The sequence below is a fragment of the Patella vulgata genome, chromosome 6 (assembly GCF_932274485.2).
Source record: "Patella vulgata chromosome 6, xgPatVulg1.2, whole genome shotgun sequence".
NCBI classification, from domain to species: domain Eukaryota; kingdom Metazoa; phylum Mollusca; class Gastropoda; family Patellidae; genus Patella; species Patella vulgata.
The window spans coordinates 53,519,024-53,543,915 of NC_065884.2; the positions used below are offsets into that span (position 1 = coordinate 53,519,024).

Genomic DNA, 24,892 nt, shown 5'->3' on the forward strand with positions numbered 1-24,892 from the left:
TGCAATAGCAATTAAATTTTAAATGCCAATTCTGTGTCCATTTTGAGAAGAATATATTTCTGCTTTTATAATTACCGTACGCGCATAACCAATTATTCATTTCAAGATGGGTTTTTTTTCCGGCAGGCCAATCCGTATTACATGCCCCTACAACCTTTTTAAAAATAAAATACTGCGTATTTTGACCACTGTGATCTGCCTTTAAAACTGAAAGTAAACGTTGAGATTAGAAAAACAAGAACGGATTTTTTTTTCTTTTTTCTTTTTACCAACACCCGATTGGCTGATGGGGAAGAACAAGCGCGGAACAATGCATCCTGGGGTCACTCATTAACCACGAGGCAAGATACTGTGTTTGGAATGTGAATTCATATCACTCAGCTAGAGGAATTGAGATAATTATTACTAAATAATAATCATCCACACGGCGTTACACAACGAATATTTGTAGAGAAAGAGTTTCTTGGTTTGTTGGAATCTTAATTCTAGAATGTCACTAACTTTTGACTTTGTCAAGCAATAGATAGATTGGTAACTTGGGTGCCAGGGCAGGTGTGGGCCTACCGTACTCCTTGAGTCCTTCAATTTCAAATCGTCTTTTAGTAGCATGTGCCAACAAGAATTAAATTTTTGAGCTATAGACCTGAAATTTTTAGCTGGTTTTACAATACCCATGGGTAAGCAGCGTTTCCCAAAATTTCGTCAAAAACGGTAAAAATGATAAAATAATATTTTGACTGACTAAATCAATGACTTTGGTCTGGAAAAGCTATAATAATAATGTTCAAAAATGCAAAATTCATTTATTAATGGATTTATTTATAAATAGGCCTAAGCCGATTTGATAAAGCTAAATTTAAATAGCATAAAACCGTAGGACTACATTGCAGATTGAAGATATCTTAATTAGAAGCCAAGATGTGAATACTTATGACCATGTTCGGTGAATTAGGGTAGGCTCCTTTTTGTCTAATTTTTTAAAATCTATAGCATTAGCAGTTAAAAATACACTGAAAGGTCACAGGGGTCAATGGCACAAAATTCAGGAATTAACAATGAATCGGAAGCAAATAATAATGCATAAAAATTTACCTGGACAAAATATCTGATCGTGCTAAAAATTGGCGCAATGCATGCCGGATTGACACTAGGCTAATGTATGATGAAAAAAAACCCCAACATAGGTCGACCATTTTGAATAAATTAAAAACCAAAAAATGCATAATATTGTTGGAATCAAAACTATATTCAAATTCCAGTTACATTTAATACAAAATGTAACCAAAAGTAAAAATCATGGTGATGCAAATATGTAAATTAGGTAATGTCAGCCATATTTGAATCCAAAATGGCCACCATTATATAATATAATATGGATTTTATAAGTGTTTATACGGTTTATTCATTAAAAATTCTTGAATCAAACCTTGCTAAAAAAAAAAAAGTAAAAAAATAATTGTTCGATATTGGCCATTTTGAAATCCAAGATGGCTGCCACAATTCAACGATGGCAGCCACCAGCAACCACAAACTGTTTTATCGCAAACTAGAAAACCCCCCAAAAAACTGAACAAATGTCATCAAACAAATCAAACTGAAGCAAATCTAAACAGCAATTCAAAAATAACACATTTGTACTTCTAAAACCATTACAGTAATAACAGACCAGACAAACTTAGGATTCTGGATTAAAAAAAAAATTCAAAAAGTATCATGTTTAAAAGTATTTTCTGTGATAGAAAGGTCATTCAATGTTGCATTAACAATTTTAGCAAAGGGAGGTAATCGGGCAGAGTTCACTTCCCTTAGACCACAAATGTGATTAATTTGTGAAAATTTTTTTAAGGTTCTGAATATTTTGTACAAAACTGATCATCTTTGGTTGCTCAGTGAACATACTAAGAAACATTATATTTGTTTTAAATTCCATTTCCGATGGTCTAAAACTTGGTTAGGCATTCTATGCACAGAGCCGCAAAATACTTTCCTCTGTCATTTTGACTCAAATCAGCATATTTGACGCGACGCAATAATAGAATTTTCCCGGAAAATTCGAAACTCGTCTGTTGTACGAGACACTTTCTGGGAAAATTTAGGACATATTTCAAAGATGGCAAAAAAACGGAAGTTATCTACTTGCACCAAAATGTAAGTTGTCTACACGCACATACGAACAAAAGCTTGAAAAGTGCCTTTGAATCAATTATCCGGCTCTTGCAGTTTATTTCTAATCGAGCTAAGATTGAATTTTGTTCTTTGGCTAACTTAGTTCTTCGCTCACTTAACTTGGATAAAATTGGTCAGTCCACTTAGATCCAACTTATGCGAAGTATACTGTAATATTAAAAAGCTTAATTATTCCTTCAATTTGGCATATCTTGTCTTCTAATTGAGTTAGAAATCTGGCGCAAGCAGTATACTTTTTGATTGGACAAGAATTCTGAAAAAAAACTTTGTGCCATGAAATTTCACGACAAGAAAATCCCTCGATATACCATGTGCCATATGCGCTGTTCAAAAAGGCAGTGGCGATATATCGATACACCGATATGCATCGATACATTCCAGCGTTATTTGTATCGATACGTAATATTGCCGTATAGTTGAAAAAATTCTTCAGTTAAGAAAGATCACGAAACCCACGTGGCGAAAGAAGACGATCTCGGCATGGTTTGCCAATCGAGCGTCTTCCACGCTTCGTATGAATTCCAGGTACCAGTAGATATTAAAATAATAACCGGATCATACATTGATGGATTCACTGACCAGTTGTTGGGTAAATTTAAATCTTCATTTAATATAATCACCTGATAGAAAACCGAATACACCGAGAAACAGTCATTTAATAATATATAATCAACGACAAACATGTTTTAAATTTTATTTGGACAAAATTTAAAGGAAATCCGCCAATCCATATTTTGTACAGAAAAGTAATAAAAATAACAATATGAAACAAAATAATAAAAAAAAATCATTAGATCTTGAAAATTGGTTTTCTGTTGATGAAATAATAAAATCAAACTTGGAAGTATGGTGTCTTCGACCAGTTAAGAAGTATTAAATAAAATATGAAACTTAATAAAAGGAAATGAATCGTAACATTACAAACAAAAATCTTTTACACTTAATCTACATGTATTATTGTTATTGTATGTCTACATCATATTTACTATTTTAAGATCAACAATAAAACTATAATTAATCTTTTTTAATTGGGATAAAATTAAAGGAAATCAGTCTTATTTCTGACAGGAGTGGAAAAGAATAACAAAATATGGATTGTAAATCAAATAATGTAGTTTATTTGAAGATATGTGTAGGTTGTAATGGTAGATACATAATGGTAGATTGCAGGGGCCCAAGAGGGGGGGTGGGCAGCCTTCGGCCCCCTTTCCATTGGACGCAATACGAGAAGCCAACAACCAACGTGCCCATACCATAAAGCCGAGTGACATTGGTTGGTCGCCCACGATGAGATTGTGGGTGCTCATAATATAATTGGCAGGGCACCCATAATGCGGTGTAAGATTGGTTAGCGCCCACGTATGGATTCGTATTCCTTCCTTCAAATTTTTATGGTTATGAAATATAATGGGCGAATATCGTAAATTCAGCCTCAAAATTGAAATTTTCCGTCATTTTCATAGTTCTCTCCTAAGGTGCAAACCCTATTTTCCCAAATTTTCTGGGGGGAAGAGTGCTGCGGACCGTGAAGTGTAGGTACATTGGTGCCCACAGAAGCCCTTGCCCCCCCAACATTTTTGGGCAAGCTACAGGCCTGAAAACAAAATTGCAATTAAGTAGATGAATGAACCTCCATTGTTCTCAAATTAAAAATGCAGCAAATATAACAATTCCTTTTAAGCGAACCTCTAGATCCCTGTGGAGGAAGGTAGACACCTTTTTCCATATGTATGAATTAAATGTAGCAAATCGAGCACTAATAGCAATAGCAGTTGAATGGAACCTGTATCAATTGCAGGAAACCGACATGAGGTCGTAATGCAAGACCTACTTTTCGTGAAAAAATTGCACCATATTTGTGACAACCCATTAAGAAAAACGAGTTAGGTCCCTTTATCGGTTGACACACGCTACTATTATCGTAACTATTATTATTCTGGGAGTGTCTGTGTGCGCTGAAGAGGGGTAACGAAATACGCTATATTGTCTAAAGACGTTTGATTCCAAATGATTTATGCAGTATTGGATGCAGTCTATTTGTCCCCCTCCTTTCAAAGAAAGCTGGGCACTATTAAAATGGGTGTGTCCGTCTGTCCATCGATCCATATGTCTGTCACACTTTTTGGTACCGTACACAATAACTTTCCCTTCTAATTGAGCTTGGTGTAGGTTTTTATTGCATGTAGGTCAATGCCTTGATAGATTTTGAAGATAAGAATTGTCTGCTTAGGGTAAGCAGAGATAAGCAATTGATTGGTTGATGCTTTGCTTTGGGACACGATAACTTTAGTTCTAATTAAGTGAGAGTGATGAAACTTTGTGTATATTATAGTTTCATCACATCAGTACCTTGACTATGTTCAATAATGAGCATTTCCTGCTCAGGGTAATATTTTGATTGGTTGTGAAAATTGGGCCGAAACTGTCAGACAAAATGGCTGCTACATGTATGCAAATAATGTAAAAGTATGTAATGCCAAGGCTGTGGACCCTCTAGAGTCTAGAGGTCACAATTTTTATTTGATTTTGATGAAACTTAAAAAATATTTTTATATCCCAAAGATCTGGGTTCTATTCTATACTTGTTGGATTTAAGTCCCTGATTGTACGAAAAATCAGGGTTTTTTTTCTTTGTCCATTTCTTGCAAAATGTGGGCAGATCTTGCATGGCAACCGCTTGTTAGTTGCTGTACTCGCAAGCCATAATGACTGTAAAACGTGTTAGCAGTCGTCTAATTTTCAATTAGAAAAGTATGACATTAAACCCCATATCTTTCATTCTGTGATAGACATAGTAGGTAATCATTATTTATTTCAGAGAGTAGACTAAAGAAAGAATAAATTGAAATTTGATAGAAAGTAAGACATGTCTGGAAAGGCAAGAGGTCGGGCCAGAGGCCGAGCCCGAGGTGGTACAGACCAGGCAACTTCAAGAAGACCTGGAGAACAGGGTTCAGAGGTAAGACCATGACAATAGACAAGAAAACTACTTCAAAATCCTATCCAACTTGTGTCCAAAATTGTTGAAATCATCTAATTAAAACTGATCGGTTTGAAATGCTTGATTCTTGACTGTAGATTTGATGATACTGACCACCTCCATAATGTTTTTCTTACTTGGTCTTGCTTGTCAGTATTTATATTTGTCAACTATACTCCTTTGTCTATTAATATAAATATGTAATTTTTAATTGATTTTCTTTCAATATGGGTTTCAAGTCAAATGTTTTAAATCACAGAAACAAAAATTAAAGAATATTTTGTGAAAATAGATATAAAATGCTACCCAAAAAACTTTATTCTTCAAAATATTCTAATTAGATCCAAAGTTATAGAATTTTAAAATGTAATCGAAATAATATTCTATAACAGTCAACGTGTGCTGTGCAATGGCATCAAAATAAGTGCTTTTCAGTGATACCTGAGTGACGTCATAAAGTGATATTTTGCCCTTCAGTAGCTCTTGTACCAATTTCAAAAGTTTAAGACAGCTAAAATTTATAAAAATGTTAAGAATGAGAATATATTAAATATTTATAATCTTTATGATACCAGAAAAAAAATTTGCTACTTGATGGAAACAGATTAATCCCGTTTTCTACTGTTGTAACCTTCTTTTGACAGTATCACGCACCATAATAATCACAAAAATATTATCTATCCTTTGGTTAGGATTCACCAATGCAGTGAACCATAGCAATTTGCTTTGATTGAAAATCTCTGGGTATGTTACATCTAAGCGGTATTTCCCTGTCTACTGTCGCCGGTACAAAACCGGTAATTTAGCTTACATTTTGATAATTCTTGAGACTAAATCTTTACAGATATTGAGATCGATTTTAAAGTATTACAATAAAATCGAAGTAGTAATACATTTAAATGAAATAGTAATTCAAACTCGTTCATTGAAACTCGACTGACGGTCCGATTTCACGCTACGCTAAAGTCACATGACCTGAGGCCCCTGTTTTCAGTGAATTCATTTATAAATAAAGGTTTGATAAATATTGTTACTGGTTTTTGTTTCTAGCCACAACCAGTACAGCCACCCCCTCCTGCTGGGGCTGGGGGACCACCACCTGCTAGTGGTCGTGCATCTTACAGGGGAGGTGCAAGGGAGCCCCGTCCTGGAATGGCTGGTGACATTCCTAAAGTACCTGCAGAGCAAATGGCTAGTATGTCATTAGGAACTGGAGATGCCAGTCAAGTACCCAGAAAGAGGTCAGAATTCCGTTTTCAAGATCCAAGAACTAGACCAGCACATATTACAGACAAAAAAGGCAAGTGACTTGCAACTCTTCTTTATCGTAATATACTATTCAAAAAAAGTAGGGGATATTTGATTTTTAAGTGTTATTAAAGTCACCTAATGAAACTGACGAAGAAACAAATGACAAAATGAAATGAAGTTCACATTCATCGATTTATTCCAAATGATCGTTAGACTAAGTAAGGCACAGACTGACCATTATAAGGGTAAAATGATACCCGGGGTAAAACAGCAAAGTTACCACAGCATCACAACCAAGTCAGTAACGGGTAAATCCTCCTCTGTTTGCCAAACAAGCATTGATCCGACGTGGCATACTCCTAATGAGACGTCTAAGGTCATTTTGGTCCAGATTGTCCCATTCCTGTTGCAACGCAGCAGCAAGTTCTTGGACATTGGCAGGACGTTGTTGACGTTGACGTAACCTCTGTCCAAGCATGTCCCAGACATGCTCGATGGGGGAGAGGTCGGGACTCAGTGCTGGCCAAGGTAATGTGGTGATGTTCTGTTGTTGGAGGTAACCTGTAATGATCCTGGCCCTGTGACATCTTGCGTTGTCATCCTGGAAGATGAAACGGCGGCCATGACGTCGTGCGAACGGCACAACATGGACTGCCAAGATGTTGTCCCGGTAGTACTGGCCTGTAACACGTCCTGCAACAATATGTAAAGCCGTTCTTCGAGCAACAGTGATGCCTCCCCACACCATAACAGAACCACCCCCAAATCGATCATGTCTGATGACGTTAACGTCTTGGAAGCGCTCGTTTCGACGACGCCACACCCTCCTACGTCTGTCCAAAAAATCAACAGTGAACCTTGACTCATCTGAAAACATCACATTGCTCCAGCGTCGATTATCCCAGTGTTGACGATCCCTACACCAACGACGTCTTGCCTGAATGTGATGATCTCTCAAACAAGGGATCATGCGAAGACGTCGGGCGCGAAGGTGACCCCTATGCAGTCGGTTCCGAATCGTCTGGCCACTCACTCTCACACCAGTGTCTGTTTGAAGACGAGCGCTGATCTGATTTGCTGTGATGACACGATTTCTCAAGGCCAAGGTACGGATAAATCGATCCTGGGCTTGAGTTGTCGCCCTTGGTCGACCTGAGCGTGGTCTGTCCTGTACAGATTGTGTATCACGGTATCTGGACCATAGCCTGCTTATGACAGACTGAGAAACATTCATCGTCCGCGCCACAACCGCCTGTGTTGTGCCGATCTGTAGCATGCCAAGGGCACGTAACCTTTCATTTTGGGTAAGCCGACGCATGTCAAAATTTGTTTTCTGGTCACTAAAACAATTAAACTGATGTTTCCACCCTGGAATTCAATGCCACAATGACTGTAACATTCAAAGTCAGAGTCGTGCAAATCTTGGGTTGGACCCCCATGATGATCCCAAGCATCACCTGCATTCCATGCGGTAGCTATTGGTGCGTTTGGGCGTCACATGTAACTGGAAATGTTTCTTCTGTTAGGTTCTATAGTGACTTTTTTCGTAGTCATTTGAATATTTTAGTATTATGCCCCCAAAATCAAATATCCCCTACTTTTTTTGAATAGTATATTTAAAAGGGAAATTGCTTATCTGTGTTGCAGTGTGATGAAAACTGGTTGGCCTATGTGAAATAGAAATAAAATTGGGTTTAGGGGCCTTCTGTTCTGCACCGACTGGGCTGATGAAGACAGGCATACACCATACATGCACAGTGTGCTTTGAGGGGAAATAGTGGCACTACAGCAAATATTTATTTCGAATTCCAGGTTCTTTTATGTGTACACAAGCCATCAGTTTTCATCTGATCCAACCGATTATAATATGTTGTCCCTGTCCAAACCCTCCGTCCTACACCACTTTCTCGATCCATATCGAGATCGTACACAGGACCTCGGGTTACTAAGCCACTGCGGCTCACAGTAAAATAGACATTAACCATACAGGTGTAAGGAAAATGAAATAAATAAATAAATATGGAGTAAATTGAATGTGTAGTTTTAATTGCTAGAGTCTCTTAAAAAAAAATTTTCTTTGGCAATCGGTGCCATTTCGTAGCAAAAAGGGTGTCAAAATTACAAAAAATTTTGGTAACAAACTAGAATTGTGAAATATCGATTCCAAATCTCGCGATAAGGGTTAATGTTGACTGCACCGCAGATCTGAAGTACTGAAATAATTTAAAGTATATATTAGGCACATATATATGAGGATCCGGAACAGTCTGAAAAATATATATTTATTGGTCAATGTTGACTTCTCTGTTTCAGGTACTGCTGGTCGACCTATTCAACTTCTGGCCAACTTTTTCCAACTTCAGATGACACCAAAGTTTGTAGCTTTGTATCAATATCAAGTTGATTTTAACCCAACTATTGACAGTCGTAAATTAAAGGCTGCATTACTGTTTACACATGAAGAACTTTTAGGCACAGTTAAAGCATTTGATGGTGGAATTCTATATCTACCCAGAAAATTACAAGAAAAGGTAATGTTTATTTATTAAAGTAGCTAAGTCTCTATCTCAATATCATCCAAAATCTTCAACATTGAAAACACGATTTATTTGTCAAATTAAATCAACATTCATGTTGTGATCTTACCGGAAAAGGATGGGCTTTTGATATACAATATTTAAGACAAAATAAACATTGCACCAAATCAAAAGGCGTATGTAGACTGGAATAACCAGATGCTAGAAATTTTCACTCGCTTGAGACTGCTGGCTTATTTCGCCGATCATAACTGATTTGAAATTAGAGTAAAAACGGAAACCATTGAATGTAAATCAGTTTATATACATTCATATTACAGTATTATATTATATACGTTGCGACCCACTTTTCTCAATTTCTAGGTCCCAAATGTTAGCGATTTAGCTCCTTTAACCATATATTTTCTCCTCCAAAATAAATTAAAACGATCTATTAGGTTTTTTCAGTAATTTTTATTACATTTTTATGCGCCCCCATCAGATTAAAAGCCAGAAACCAGCAAATTTCGCTGTTTAAATTTGGCCAATTTCCAGCGATCAGTAATTGAATCTTAATTGAATAATTTTGCGTAATATTAATTTAAACTAATTTAATTCAAGGGCCCTGATTCACGAAAACTTAAACTAAGAGACAATCGAAATTTTAAGAAATACTGCAATTCGATTGGCTGACCAGTAAAATCAATTTGCATATATCCAATGAAGTTGCAGTATTTCTTAAAATTTCGGTTGTAACTTAGTTTAAGTTTTCGTGAATAAGAGCCCTGAACGCCAAGCACGCCTTGGGCATAGTTAAATGGAGTCGGGAAATCTTAAAATAAAGGGAAACCATATACCCGATTAAGAGTTCTCATTTTTGAAGTCATGATAATCAAGACTGTCAAAATGGCTGTAACTGAGAATAACACAAGGAAGCGAAAGCAGGGAAATTTAGACTGCTTTATTAAAAAGCATAAAAATAATAATGGTTCGAAAAATTAATAATTTTTTTCAGGTTGAACAAGATATATTATTTAAAAATAGCATATGTTATACTGTAGGCATTATTTGCTACAAGAACTGCATGTGCGTATCTACCGAGTACTGACAGTACGATGATGACCCAGCTACACGGCTACTGCACTAAACGTATATTTTCTTTCATTTTCCCCCCTTCTTTTGAAGACATTAGGCAAATGTTTTGACTGAGTTCAATGATTAATATTTCCTGTTAAAAGTTAAGTAGAGGTATGCAATTTCATTTGTTGATACTTTGGGACCAGATATCGTTGATTCTAACTGATAGAAAGTGATGAAACTTAGTGTATAGTTTCACTACCATGAACTTCAAAACCTAAGATAGATCGTGAATATTTTTATTCGCCCACATTTTCATGTGTATGTATTATGTAGTTGCTAGTGTTGAAAATCGGATCGAAATTTGTGATCCAAATACTTTTGTTGGCTATTCGGAGACGTGAAATTATTGAACACAATTACATCAAAAGTTCATATACCGGTACTCATAATTTCTTACTTGTTTTAATGTTTATGAGTGTCTGTATGCTGAGTATGAAATCGTACTTTCGATTTGCAAATTGTTTGAGCCGCGAAGAAAAAAACGTGCCTACCTTTAGCCGTAATTATTAAGACTATCTATGACATCGGTCTGACATCCCAAAAAATCAATGAGGTGAAGGAATTTGTATAGTATAACTACACCTGTTATCCGCACCCTCCCACTTATCATTTTGCTCAATCAACACGAATGAAAAAAGTAAAATAAAACCATGTGCCATTTATTCCGGCAAGGTCGTTTGCCTCATTCTGATAATCTACTACTATTGAACCAATCAATGAGTGGGAATATACGTGACCTAGGTCGTTATGAATAAATTTCAGTCAAAACACGGTCTAAACTCATATGCCGTAAACTAGCGCAGGGAATGAATATTTTTTTTATTTAGACTACTGTTTTCGTTGCACTGCATTAATAATTTTATTAGTTACTATCACTAAATAATATGCATAATGTTGACATTTATGCTCATGGAGCTGCGTACGTGATCAATTGCATTGGGGAAAATTTCAAAGTGATCAGACGTAAAAATGGCTAAATATAGAGCATACGGAATGTCAGAATATATTGTAACGAATAGTAAACGGATAGTAAAATGATTCGAATAACCCCTATTTTGTATCTGTTGACGAATATTCGAATAGTAGTTTCAACACTAGTAGTTGCCCCTGTCCGTCCGTGATTTTCCGGCGTGGTTCTCCCTTGTCAGTGATGCAGGACGGAGGGGCTGACAAGGAAAGCTGTCTAGTCGTTCGGATGGGACAAAAAAACGAGGTCCCGTGTACACATTGGCGTGCACGTAAAAGATCCCTTGGCAGTTGGAATTTGATATAAGAGTAGGCCGTAGTGCCGCTGCCCGGGCAAAATTTCCCTCATAGCACACTGTATGGCGTATGCCCGTCTTCATTAGCCCAGGTTAGGAGCAGAACAGTAGGACGTTAAACTCCATTTCATTTCATTTCTGTCCGTCCGTCCACAATTTGTTTGTGGACACTCTACAGGTCCCAATTTTTATCCGATTTTGACAAAACTTAAAATATAGGTCTATCTCTCAAAGATCTCGGTTCCTTTCGATATTGCCATGTATCGGACCTTAATTTCATTAATGATAATGAGTGTTCAATTTACAAGTATTTAATTTCCTGACCACTGTTCAAAAATTACTGTGTGAACCATCGTAAATTTTAAACGGATTTCTTTGATTATGCACAAACTACTTAACTTTGGTTATTATAAACTTACCTGTGTGTTTGTAATGAACTCCCGTTCGATAAAATCCATTGCACAACTAATTATCACAACGATGAGAACAAGTTCTCTCTTGAAAAATTTGAAAATTTACTTGTAATTTCGACAGAGTCGATGTCAACTATGTCTTCGTGACGTATTGGTCGAATCCAATATACCTGTTGCGGGGGTTGGTTAACATTGAAAGATAGTTTGACAGCGCGATCATTTTGATCGTATATGGGTTTAGGCGACGAAAAATATCAATTGAAGGCAATTACATAGGAGATTTATATGGAAACCATTGATCGCCAGTCTATCAAATTTTCTTCACAATTAAAATATCACTGATTGCACGGATACTCGTAAAAATAAAGTCATGTATAAACTATAAATATCCTATCTTCTTTATGTTGTCTTTGAAAGGCATTTAGTGAAAGTGATATATAATAACAGACAGCTTTATGGATGACATTCACTAGGTTTATTAACTGCAACGTTTCAATGAGGTTGCTCTCACAGTTATCAAGCAATGATACCACTAGGTTTATTAACTGCAACGTTTCAATGAGGTTACTCTCACCGTTATCATTGCTTGATAACGGTGAGAGTAACCTCATTGAAACGTTGCAGTTAATAAACCTAGTGAATGTCATCCATAAAGCTGTCTGTTATTATACTTCTTTATGTTATAAATAATTTAACAAGGATCATGAAGCTTACCTCCGAATTCTCGGAGTGTATTTTTAATTTAATACGCATTCTTTCGATCGAATAATAACCGCTTCAGTAACATATATAATGGTATATAATGCTACTAAGCCCGTATGACAGTTTTGACCGAAGTGTGATAAAGCCCGTAAAACGAATGTATAGTTGTGTTTGTGCGGCATGCGTGTTCAAAAGTAAATAATCCCATCCGAGTCGCTAATCAAATAATTACAACAAAATATTTCAAAAAGTAAAGCTATAAAATTTGCAGAGATTTTACTAGAATGTTAAAGACGGTAACTAAATACAGGAATGCGGGTAGTTATGTGTGCGAACGCTCAAACTCAATGCCAATTGTCGTAGGTATCCAGACCACTCGGACTAAAGACTACTCGGACTTAGACCAGTCGGGGCAAAACAAGACCAGTCGGACCAATTAAATTATATTATAAGGCTAGACAATATGCTATTTATTTATTATTAAATCACAATACAAAGAAGCAAATAATTCTTATACGGAATTCTTATATTTAGAGTTGTTTAGTTCAATTTTGTGTACGGAAAATAAATCAACGATTAGTTTTAAAATTAATTAATAATGGTGCCAAAAAAAATATCAATCTAATTTTTCTTATTTACTCTTGCAATGAGACTCGGTATGTCCAGACTTTTGACAGTTTCTACATATACGGGTATACTGTTCTTGTCTGATAGCCTAATTTTACTTTTTCCACATTCGCGGTATCCCCAGTGGTTTCATTCCGTTCAACCCCACTAACCCCTGGGTTACTATATATGGGGGGGGGGGACACGTTTTCAAGTTATCCGCCCTTGATGCGTTAATATAAACAGCACATAATAATACGAAGACCGGACGTTTATATGCCCCTTTTTAAACGTGACTACAAGTGTGGTTCTCGATATTTTGCGATTTGGAATACAATTATCAATTTATTCAAACAACATGTTATTATTAGTTCGAGTAGTCATATTAAAACACACACAATTAGCAATTTATTCAAATAACACTTTATTATTGGTTCGAGTAGTCATATTAAGATAAACACAATTATCAATTTATTAAAATAACACTTTATTATTGGTTCGAGTAATCATATTAAAGGCTCAATACCACTCTTGTTGTAACTGAATAATATGTCCCAATCTTTATTCTGGTCAACAAATTGTACTATTTTAGAATATTTCAATTTATTGATGATACAAATTTCATCTTAACACACCTTTTTTAAAAATTTTGAAATATTCAACATAATGGTTTGAAACGTCTAACATAAACGTTTTCAAATGAAACTTCGATTTAAAAATATTTTCGAACCCTCTGGACAAGTAAAATAGGATGTAATGGATAATTTACACAACAGGTAAGACACTTAAACATCTAGTACTTAGATAGAGATATTATTTATTTTCTGGAGCTTTCAAGCCAGCAAGAGTGTTATTGTCCCTTTAAAACAAACGCAATTATCAATTTATTAAAACAACACTTTATTATTGGTCCGAGTCGTCTTTCTGTTGGGTCCGAATAGTCTTTTTGTATGGTCCGGGTAGTCTATTTGTTTGGGCTGAGTGGTCTATCAGTTGGTCCGACTGGTCTTGAACCGAGTGGTCTTTGGTCCGAGTGGTCATGGATTCTTGTCGTAATTGTACTTGAATTTCCTATGCTGTCACCCCTAATACGAAATGATATCTTCCGCAGAGTGACGTAACCATCTTCCATATTGGTATTTTTCTCTGGGAAAAGTTTGTGATATTTCAATTTTTCAAGAGAGAACTTGTTTTCATCGTTGTGATAATTAGTTGTGCAATGGATTTTATCGAACGGGAGTTCATTACAAACACACAGGTAAGTTTATAATAACCAAAGTTAAGTAGTTTGTTCATAATCGAAGAAATCCGTTTAAAATTTACCAAGACTCAGACAGTAACCATTATAGATCATTAATCAATTGGGTTGTTTATTTTTTAACAGTGATTGAGAAATTAAACACTTGTAAATTGGACACTGACTCATTATCAAAATAGAATGGTCAGTTTTAAACTGGACAGAAGTACAAATTAAATGATTTATGGTGATTTTAAACAGTTTTTATTAATTTTTAAACAAAGATGGGATATTAAACGAATGTGAAAGAAATTAGTGCTAGATACACAAGATTAAATGATACCTGGGTTACAGTGTATGCAGTCGCCCGTCAAGCCACAATTTGTTTGTGGACACCGTACAGGTCACAATTTTTATCCGATTTTGACAAAACTTAAGATATAGGTCTATCTCCCAAAGATCTCGGTTCCTTTTGATATTGCCATGTATCGGACCATAATTTCATGGATTATGGCCCCTGATTGTACAAAAAATCATGTTTTTAGCATTTGGACACTCGATGTCACAATTTGGATGAAACTTGAAATACATGTATATAACCCAAAGATCTTGGTTCCATTCGATATTCGCGCACATCGGATCGTAACTTTCTGAATTATAGCCCCTGATTGTACGAATAAAATCACGTGTTTAGCTTGTGGTTCCTCTAGAGGTCACAATTATTATCCGATTTAAAAAAACCTTTTAAATATATCACCGTTGCACCGCAATTATGGTTGAGTTTGAATTTTGTGAAAAACGGACCAAAACTGCCAGACATAATGGCCACCCCTTGTACGCAAATAGTGTGAACATCTGGTATCAATGTTGTGGACCCTCCAGAGGTCACTATTTTGATGAAACTATATTAAATATAGTTAAAATATATTACCATTCCACCATACAGTGACCGCCCTAGACATTCGCCAATGGCGACAATTATTTTTATTGGCGAATAAATTGATGATAATGGCGAAAAATTTGGCGAATGAATTTTAGAGAGTGTTATTTCGTAAATCTGCTAATATTAAATTTGAAAACGCTTCTTTCGATCGACTCGATGGAGCGTCTATTTTTAGTACATTAAGTACTCTAGTCTCAATCTTACAAGTCGCAAATCAGTCAATGTTATAGCGTAAACGACCGAAAGATCGAGTCTCGAGACTGTAAAATTACGCCCCTTTTGTGTGGCACTGCGTTGGTTACATTCGCTTCACTCCAAGTTTTCTTTACTTGCACAGCAAATAAATAAAATGCACAATAATGACAACTAATACTAGTAAACCCAAAATAAGGATAGATTCCTTTTTCCTTCCTACGACTACCGTTAGTCCAGAAACTACTTCCGTGAGTGAGAGTGTCATCTCGGACGCAAGTCCTTCGTTGGCTTCATCAACATGTGGACAAAAATTAGACCTTAACCGAGGCCGTCGAGCTAACCCTCAATGACCTCGTGCGTATAAAAATGGATGGACCGGAATGCATAAATTTTGAATTTGTCAGAGCATTTGATCAGTGGTGTCTTAAAAAGAATCGTGTCTTTTCTGTTATGACGATGAAGTAAATTAAATCATGTGATTGTGAAGTACGTCCTATAAACATTTTTTTGTTATCTGCACTCATTCTCTCAATAATGTGAACTTTTGCATGGACAAGGAGATAAAATAATATTCTTGTGTACTACAAGTACATATTAAACATTTATTTTCATTTTTAATTAACAAACATATGAAAAAAATGATATAAAATATTTGGCTTAAACATTCTGAATTGGCTAAAAAAAATTTGATTTGGCTAAAGGTTTTAAGAGTCTAGGGCGGTCACTGACCATAATGAAGGTTGAATTCGAATTTCGGGAAAATAGTAATGAAATGCCCGACAAAATGGCCCCTCTTTGTACTGTACGCAAATTGTTTAAAAGTATGTAATACGATGGTTGTGGACCCTCTAGAAATCACAATTTTTATCTGATTTTGATGGAACTCAAAATATATCTTTATATCCCAAAGATCTCGGTCCCTTTTGATATTTGCGCATTTCAGACCATAAATTTCGGGATTATTTCGCCCGACAACAAAAAATCACGTTTATAGCTTGTTCTCTATCCATTTCTTGGAAAATGTGGGCGTATCCTGCCTTGCAGCTGCTGGTAAGCTTAGACAAAGCATAGATAATCAGTTTGATTACTCAATCCCGTCTTCATTAGCCCAGTTCGGAGCAAAACAGTAGGACTTTAAACCCCATTTCATTTCATTTCATTTCATTTGATTACTCAATACTTTTGAAAAGGATAAATCTAAAAATTGATTAATGTGTCATGTGTTTACTTTGGGATTTTGGCGGGGGACATCAGCCTCACTGTTGGCTTGTTTTGTAGGTGACAACAGTATACAGTAAGAGAAATTTTGATGATACAAAGATACAGATTACTATCACGTTAACTAATGAATTACCTCCATCTAGTCCACAATTTCTACAGGTTGTTAATATCATATTCAGGAGGTCAGTTTTATTATACATTTATATATTGGACTTTGACTAGACAGAAATATAAGAAAGTATCTACAAATTACATTTACACTTGTAGCAAACAGGGTTATTAGATAAAATAGTTTCACAGATTGGAAGCCAAGCCAACGTCTGCACACTTGCCTTGCTGATTTAAGGGTTATCTGAATTGTGGTTACATTCAAACCAAAACGAAATTGATGAGTAGGTCTTTTAGAGAGGCCCCCAATTTATATCCAATTTATATTATCTTCATTCAAGATAAAAAATTCGGTCATTGGGCATTTGTTCTGGCATTAATGCTATGTTGCAGGCTGGGCATTTGTTCTGGCATTAATGCTATGCTGCAGGCCTTCACGTAAAAGGAGCGCTCTCACCCTCCTGGACGCGCCTGGATATATCATTCGATGTGCGCTTTTTATCGCTCGCCTCAATGTGAAAATTGACTCCTGTCAAAGAAAATAATTAGGAAAAATATACTTGTAATGTTAAAAAATACTGTGAATATCGACAATCAACTTGCTTGTCGGCTACAATAACAGTCATCTGGTTCATAATCCGAGTAATTGGCACATGTAACGTTAATTTTGATAATCCGATAAAAAAATAAAACAAGCTTGCTGGTTATTCATAACGCTCGATCCGTATGAATTTCAGGTGGATATTAAAATAATAATTGGATACTACATTTTATGGTTTCACTCATCCGTTGCTAGATAAATTTAAATAGTCATTGAATAATCCCTGATAGAACACCGGATATCCTGAGAAACAGACAGTAATAATATATTTTACCGTCAGGATCTCCAATGCTTTCTGGTTCCCGATGCATCAGTTGGAATTAGGTCAATAAACCAGCATTGCTAGATTTAGTTTTAAATATCGTTTTAGTTTTATTTTATACACATGCTGACAGGGAGATATTTTTTTAAATATTGTCATTTAAATGTATGACATAGTTGTACAGAATTTTATTTTATATAAAACAATTTCAATTATGGTTGTCACATGATCATTGTGCCGCTTGTCTATCATCCACGAATGAATAAAAACTTTGCAAGTTATGTGATAGACAAAAACAATAATTTGTGTTTTATATGAAGAAATGCCATGGTTTCGTATCGGCTTACTTGGCTACTGCCTTTTCTGATACTAGCCGTAGTAGAAAAATCCTAATTTAGGTTGACTGATGATATCCGTTTATCCCACGAATAAACAAGACAGTAATTTATTCAGGAATATTACTGACAACTTAGCCTATTGAGAATACAACATTCTCCATAACAAATTACCAAAAATTATTTTTGTTTTATGTCTGGTTATATTAAAGTTAACGGGAGCTTCTAATAACCCTATTTCCTACCAGGACCTCATTTGACCCAATTTTGGCCGGTTGGTATCAAAATGGATTAAAATCCCTGTACTTGTCACAAATGCTAAAAAAGCTCTCCTCAAGAGATTCAGGACAGCGATTTACCTTTTTTCCAATTTCAGGAGAGCTTTTTTTGACTCTCCAGGAACTTATTCACGTGAAGGCCTGATGTTGTATGTACACAAGTCTGATAATCTCGGCCTTGGAAGGGTAGGACCAGGCTTTGCACACTACCGGTTCTAGGAAATATATTCAAGTTCATTTCCAGGAAATGTCTTTAAGAAGCTAACTTTATTTGTCCAACTGTGGTTACCAAGCTTTTTTAAGTCTAATGTTTAATTACAAATTTAACGTCCAATGATATTATGGACAGGTTGATTTAATTGAGTTATTTAAGTTTAACAGGTTATTGTTAACAATTTCAGACTCCTATCTGCCATTGAGATGAAAGAAATTGGACGTCATTACTTTAATCCTAAGTTAGCAGTAGACATTCCACAACACAAGTAAGTAAACACATTTTCTGCTCATGTTAAAGATGCATTATTTAAGGGCTAAATCTTCCTATTGCAGGATTTATTTTGGCTTCAGATGTTGTATGGGGGGATTTGATGTCCGAATGGTTAGCATGTGCGTGTTGTATCGTAAGGTCTGTTATTGAGTCAACAAGGAGTAGTTTTGCCCGTCCAACCTCATGGGTTTTCTTTGAATCCTCCGGTCCTCAGTGACTGAAAACAATGTGGTAGCTACCATTCCTGGGTTTTGAAGGTCAGATATGATTTAAAAACAAAAATTCATTAGTAATTTTGGAACCGATTCACCTTTGCAACCGAACCGTGACCAGTTAACTGAGTAGCCATTTATGTACATCACAGATCTTAATCGTCTGATTATAGTTGGCTTCAGTCGCTTGATGTTTGATAATTGATAAAAGAATTATTAAAATATAGGGATTTAGTGAAGTGGAACAAATTTTTCTAATGTTTAAATGGTGACACCGTGAGATTAAAGTCATTAACACTTAACCTTGAAATATAATATTAAATATAAAAGAATGTAAATACATTTACTGCAAGTGGAAATGAATAAGAACCATTTAAATCTGGATAAGACATGAAATTTCGCAACCATTTTATGTAACCAATTGGTTACGCAATGTTCATCTGGCGTAACCAAAGAAAATGGTTAAGCAGAGCATAAACTGCAACCATTTTTCTGGTTAAGCCAAAATATGAAATTTCATGGCCTGATATGTTATGACAACTTAACTGTTTGTGAGCATGTTTCATTGTGTAGCAACCTATAGTTAAAGATTAGATTTGTTAGATATATTAGCAAATGAGTTAAGTATCTCTTGTAGTTTTGTGTAATTAGCTAAATTGAATTTAGATAACAATTAAATGATATATTTTACAGATTGAGTGTGATGCCAGGTTTTGCTACCAGTATCTTACAGTATGAAAATGAAATATTGTTAGGAGCTGACATTGCACATAAAATTCTGAGAACAGATTCCGTCCTAGATATTATGTATAGTATATATGATGATCAAAGAGGACAGGGAAGTTTTTATGACCGAGCCTTTAAAGCTTTAGTAGGTTCCATTGTACTCACCAGGTAAATGATTTATCTTTTCTTTTATTCATATGTCGATTCAAATATTTTCCTAGTTTTGTCTACTTGTAGTTAAATATAATAAGCAGTTTGACATTTAAATGACAATTTATAATAGAAAACTTTTGAACTTAAGATACAACAAAACCTGTTATGTGCTGGGAATGAATATTGAAAACAAAGCGATATCGCTCGTCGACAGTGATGACATTGGGCAGATTTCCCTTATACATATGGTGTATGTCTTTCTCCATTAATCCTGATGGTGCTAGCCTTTAAATATGATGTTAAACCACATTTGATTTGCTGCAATTATGCACCTAAAGATCATTGTCTTGTTCAGATTTGGGGATCACGTGGCTAAGTGGGTAAGACGCTGGCTCGCTAGCCTGGAGGTCGGGTGTTCGATCCCTGCATTGGCCAAGAAAGTTCATTCAGATTTTCCGGTGTGGTTTCCCCTTGTCAGTGATGCAGGATAGAGGGCCTGACAAGGACAGCTGTCTAGGGACAAGAAAACCGAGGTCCCGTGTACACATTGGCGTGCACGTAAAAAATCCCTTGGCAGTTGGAATTCGGTATAAGAGTAGGCCGTAGCGCCGCTGCCCGGGCAAAATTTCCCTCATAGCACACTGTATGGCGTATGCCCGTCTTCATTAGCCCAGGTTAGCAGCAGAACAGTGGGACGTTAAACCCCATTTCATTTCATTTGTTCAGATTGGATTGACATACCAATACCTTTTTTCCTCAGATTGAAAATATGAAGATTATTGCCATTTGCTATTATGAGCATCATGTGATTGATATTGAATAAAAGTCATCTGTCACTGTGAAAGAACATGTTTATAAAATTATAATTATTATAATGTAATTTTATTATGTAACAGATACAACAACAAAACTTACAGAGTTGATGACATTGATTGGGAAAAACGTCCTAGTCACAAATTCAAACTACACAATGGTGACGAGATCTCGTATGTAGACTATTATAAAAAGGTGAATCGATTCTTGCTTTTTTTTAATTTGGAAATATGAGTGGGTGGTGGTCAATGAAAATGTTTTACTTTTGTCCCTCGCCTTTCAAGGAAAGCAGGGGACTATTAAAATGGGTTCATCTGTCTGTCTGTCCGTCACACTTTTTGGGACACAATAACTCACCTTCTAATTGAGCTAGAATGTTCAAACTTGGTGTAGGTGTTTATTAGGTCAATGCCTTGATGGAGTTCGAAGATGAAGATTTTCTGCTTAGGGTAAGCAGAGATAAGCAATTTCATTATTTGATACTTTGGGACACAATAACTTAAGTTCTAATTAAGTGAGAGTGATGAAACTTGGTGTATAGTTTCATTACGTCAATACCTTGAATAAGTTTGATAATGCACTTGGCATTACTCTACATATAGCCTCGGCTGTATGACGGTAAGTGATATGTACCTACGCCTATACAATTGTGATGCGGAACTTGGTGTATAGTTTCATTACATCAATACCTTGACTAAGTTTGATAATGCACTCGGCAAACCTCGGCAAATTCCTCGGCTGTATGACGGTAAGTAATATGTACCTACATCTATACAATTGCGATTCAAACTTGGTGTAGGCGTTCATTAGGTGAATGCCTTGATAGAGTTTGATAAGCAATCTGATTGGTTGATGCTTTGTGGCATGATAACTTTAGTTTTAATTGAGAGTGATGAAACTCCGAATATAGATTCATTATATCATTACCTCGACTAAGTTCGATGATGAGAATTTTCTGCTTAGGCTAAGGAGCGGTAAGCAATTTGGTTGTAAAGACTTTGGAACATAACAACTCTGCTTCTAATTGAGGTAGAATGTTTAAACTTGAATGTCTTGACTGAGTTCAATGATTAACATTGGTCGATGCTTTGGGACACGATAACTTTGATTCTATCTGATAGGGTGATGAAACTTATTGTATAGTTAATAATCAGTTTGATTGCTCGATATTTTTGAAAAAAATAAATGTACGATTAATTGGAAAACAAAATCAAATTAACGGTAATCTCCTTGTTTAGATTCAGTTGGATTTAAAAGATGCCTGTCAAAAAATTCAGCATAAGAATAGATGGTGTTGGCTTGTTTTGACTAGATCATATATAATACTGAGTAGTGGATGCCGGAAATTTGGACAATTTTTCAGCTGATCACATCTTTGTAAATAACAGAATTTAATTATTTTTGGACCATTATCCCTTTTCGTAATTTAACCCTTTAGCACATATATATATATAATACCGAAGTTCCATGAAGACAATTAAAGAAAAGCAGATACCAGTACATTACTGAAAAAACCAAAACGGTCAGAAAACTTCTGTTCCTTGCATTGCCTCAAACAGCCCAAATAGCTTTCCATATTATAGGAACAGTTTGCTTGCGCAGCAACTGTACCATGATGAATCTTTCAAATGACGATCACAGCCTTTGTGAAATACACAAGCATACCAAGCAATTTCCAATTCATTTAAAGTTTCTTTTCTTGGTTATTTTTTGATTTGATCAGGTCTTGTTTTTCAAATTTGTATTAACAGAATTGAATGTATTTATTTGTGTAGAATTATGAGAAGACCGTCACCGATATGGAACAACCATTACTTGTATCTAAACCTAAAAAGAAAGATATCCGTAGAGGACAGACAGAAAATATCTATCTACTTCCTGAGTTATGTACATTAACAGGTAGGATAATTCTACAGGAAATGTATACTCTCCATTGCTTTGCTCCTTCGTCATGCTTAAAAACTCTATGTTGCTGAGACAAATTTCCTTTATAAAAGGTCAAGTTCGTTTTATTTTTATATGCCCACATTGAAATGTCATATATTGTTATCACTCCAGTTAGTTCACAGTTGTCGGTGGACACTCTACCGGCAAAAGTTAAGATCTGATTTAGCATGGCTCAAACAAATTCTGATAATTACTTCATGTGTTGTTAGTTTTTATACGCCCACATTTTCATGTAGACGTATATTGTCGTTGCCCCTGTCCGTTTGTCCACAATTGTATACTCTCCATTGCTTTGCTCCTTCGTCATGCTTAAAAACTCTATGTTGCTGAGACAAATTTCCTTTATAAAAGGTCAAGTTCGTTTTATTTTTATATGCCCACATTGAAATGTCATATATTGTTATCACTCCAGTTAGTTCACAGTTGTCGGTGGACACTCTAGCGGCAAAAGTTAAGATCTGATTTAGCATGGCTCAAACAAATTCTGATAATTACTTCATGTGTTGTTAGTGTTTATACGCCCACATTTTCATGTAGACGTATATTGTCGTTGCCCCTGTCCAGTTGTCCACAATTGTTTGTGGACACTCTACAGGTCACAATTCTTACCCGATTTTGACGAAACTTGAAATATAGGTTTATCTCCAAAGGATCTCAGTTGCTTTCGATATTGGCGTATATCGGATCAAAACTTCATGCGTTATGGCCCCTGATTGTACAAAAAATCACGTTTTTAGCTTGTGGACCCTATAGAAGTCACAATTTTTATACGCCCACATTTTCATGTGGACGTATTATGCTGTCGCCCCTGTCCGTCCGTCCACAATTGTTTGTGGACTCTCTACAGGTCACAATTCTTATCCGATTTTGACGAAACTTGAAATATAGGTTTATCCCCAAAAGATCTCGGCTGCTCTCGATATTGGCATGTATCGGATCGAAACTTCATGGATTATGGCCCCTATAGAGGTCACAATTTTTATCCGATTTTGTTGAAACTTGAAATGTACGTTTATAACCCAAAGATCTCGGTTCCTTTTGATATTCGCGCATATTGTACCGTAACTTCCTGAATTATGGCCCCTGATTGTATGAAAAATCGCATTTTTAGCTTGTGGACCCTATAGAGGTCGTAATTTTTAACCGATTTAAAAAAACGTATTATGATATCACCGTTACACCCTAAGGACAGCTGAGGTCGAATTTTGTGACAATCGTCTCAAAATTGACAGACAAAATGGCCGCCGTTCGTTCTCAAATAGTGTAAAAAATATGGTATATCAAGGTTTTGGACCCTATAGAGGTCACAATTTTTATCCGATTTTGTTGAAACTTGAAATGTAAGTTTATAACCCAAAGATCTCGGTTCCTTTCGATATTCTCGCATATCAGACATTAACTTCCTGAATTATGGCCCTGATTGTACGAAAAATCACGTTTTTAGCTTGTGGACACTATAGAGGTCATAATTTTTATCCGATTTAAAAAACCGTATTATTATATCATCGTTACACCCTAAGGACGGCTGAGTTTGAATTTCGTGTAAATCAGCCCAAAATTGACAGACAAAATGGCCGCCGTTCGTTCTCAAATAGCGTAAAAATATGGTATATTAAGGTTGTGGACCCTATAGAGGTCACAATTTTTATCCGGTTTTGTTGAAACTTCAAATGTAAGTTTATAACCCAAAGATCTTGGTTCCTTTCGATATTCATGCATTTCGGACCGTAACTTCCTGAATTATGGCCTCTGATTGTACGAAAAATCACGTTTTTAGCTTGTGGACCCTATAGAGGTCATAATTTTTATCTGATTTAAAAAAACGTATCATTATATCACCGTTACACCCTAAGGACGGCTGAGTTCGAATTTCGTGAAAATCGGCCCAAAACTGACAGATAAAATGGCCGCCCTTCGTTCTCAAATAGCGTAAAAATATGGTATATCAAGGTTGTGGACCCTATGGAGGTCACAATTTTAATCCGATTTTGTTGAAACTTGAAATGTAAGTTTAAAACCCGAAGATCTCGGTTCCTTTCGATATTCGCGCATATTGTACCGTAACTTCCTGAATTATGGGCCCTGATTGTATGAAAAATCGCGTTTTTATACGCCCACATTTTCATGTGGACGTATTATGCCGTCGCCCCTGTCCGTCCGTCCGTCCACAATTGTTTGTGGACCCTCTACAGGTCACAATTCTTATCCGATTTTGACGAAACTTGAAATATAGGTATATCTCCAAAAGATCTTGGCTGCTTTCGATATTGGCATGTATCGGAACAAAACTTCATGGATTATGGCCCCTGTTTGTACG

At 35.9% G+C, this 24,892-nt stretch overlaps 1 protein-coding gene across 1 annotated transcript in view; it reads left to right on the forward strand.

The window, feature by feature from the left end:
• The first annotated feature begins 335 nt into the window (after positions 1-335).
• Positions 336-24,892, forward strand: part of LOC130010367 (piwi-like protein 1) — a 39,274-nt gene continuing 14,717 nt past the window's right edge. The window contains exons 1-9 of the mRNA XM_050554314.2: positions 336-466; positions 5,006-5,146; positions 6,218-6,467; positions 8,732-8,949; positions 16,711-16,835; positions 18,639-18,719; positions 19,630-19,830; positions 20,712-20,823; positions 22,404-22,527. Coding sequence (XP_050410271.1) covers positions 5,054-5,146; positions 6,218-6,467; positions 8,732-8,949; positions 16,711-16,835; positions 18,639-18,719; positions 19,630-19,830; positions 20,712-20,823; positions 22,404-22,527 — 1,204 coding nt within the window. The 5' untranslated portion in view covers positions 336-466; positions 5,006-5,053. The remainder of the gene's footprint in view (positions 467-5,005; positions 5,147-6,217; positions 6,468-8,731; positions 8,950-16,710; positions 16,836-18,638; positions 18,720-19,629; positions 19,831-20,711; positions 20,824-22,403; positions 22,528-24,892) is intronic.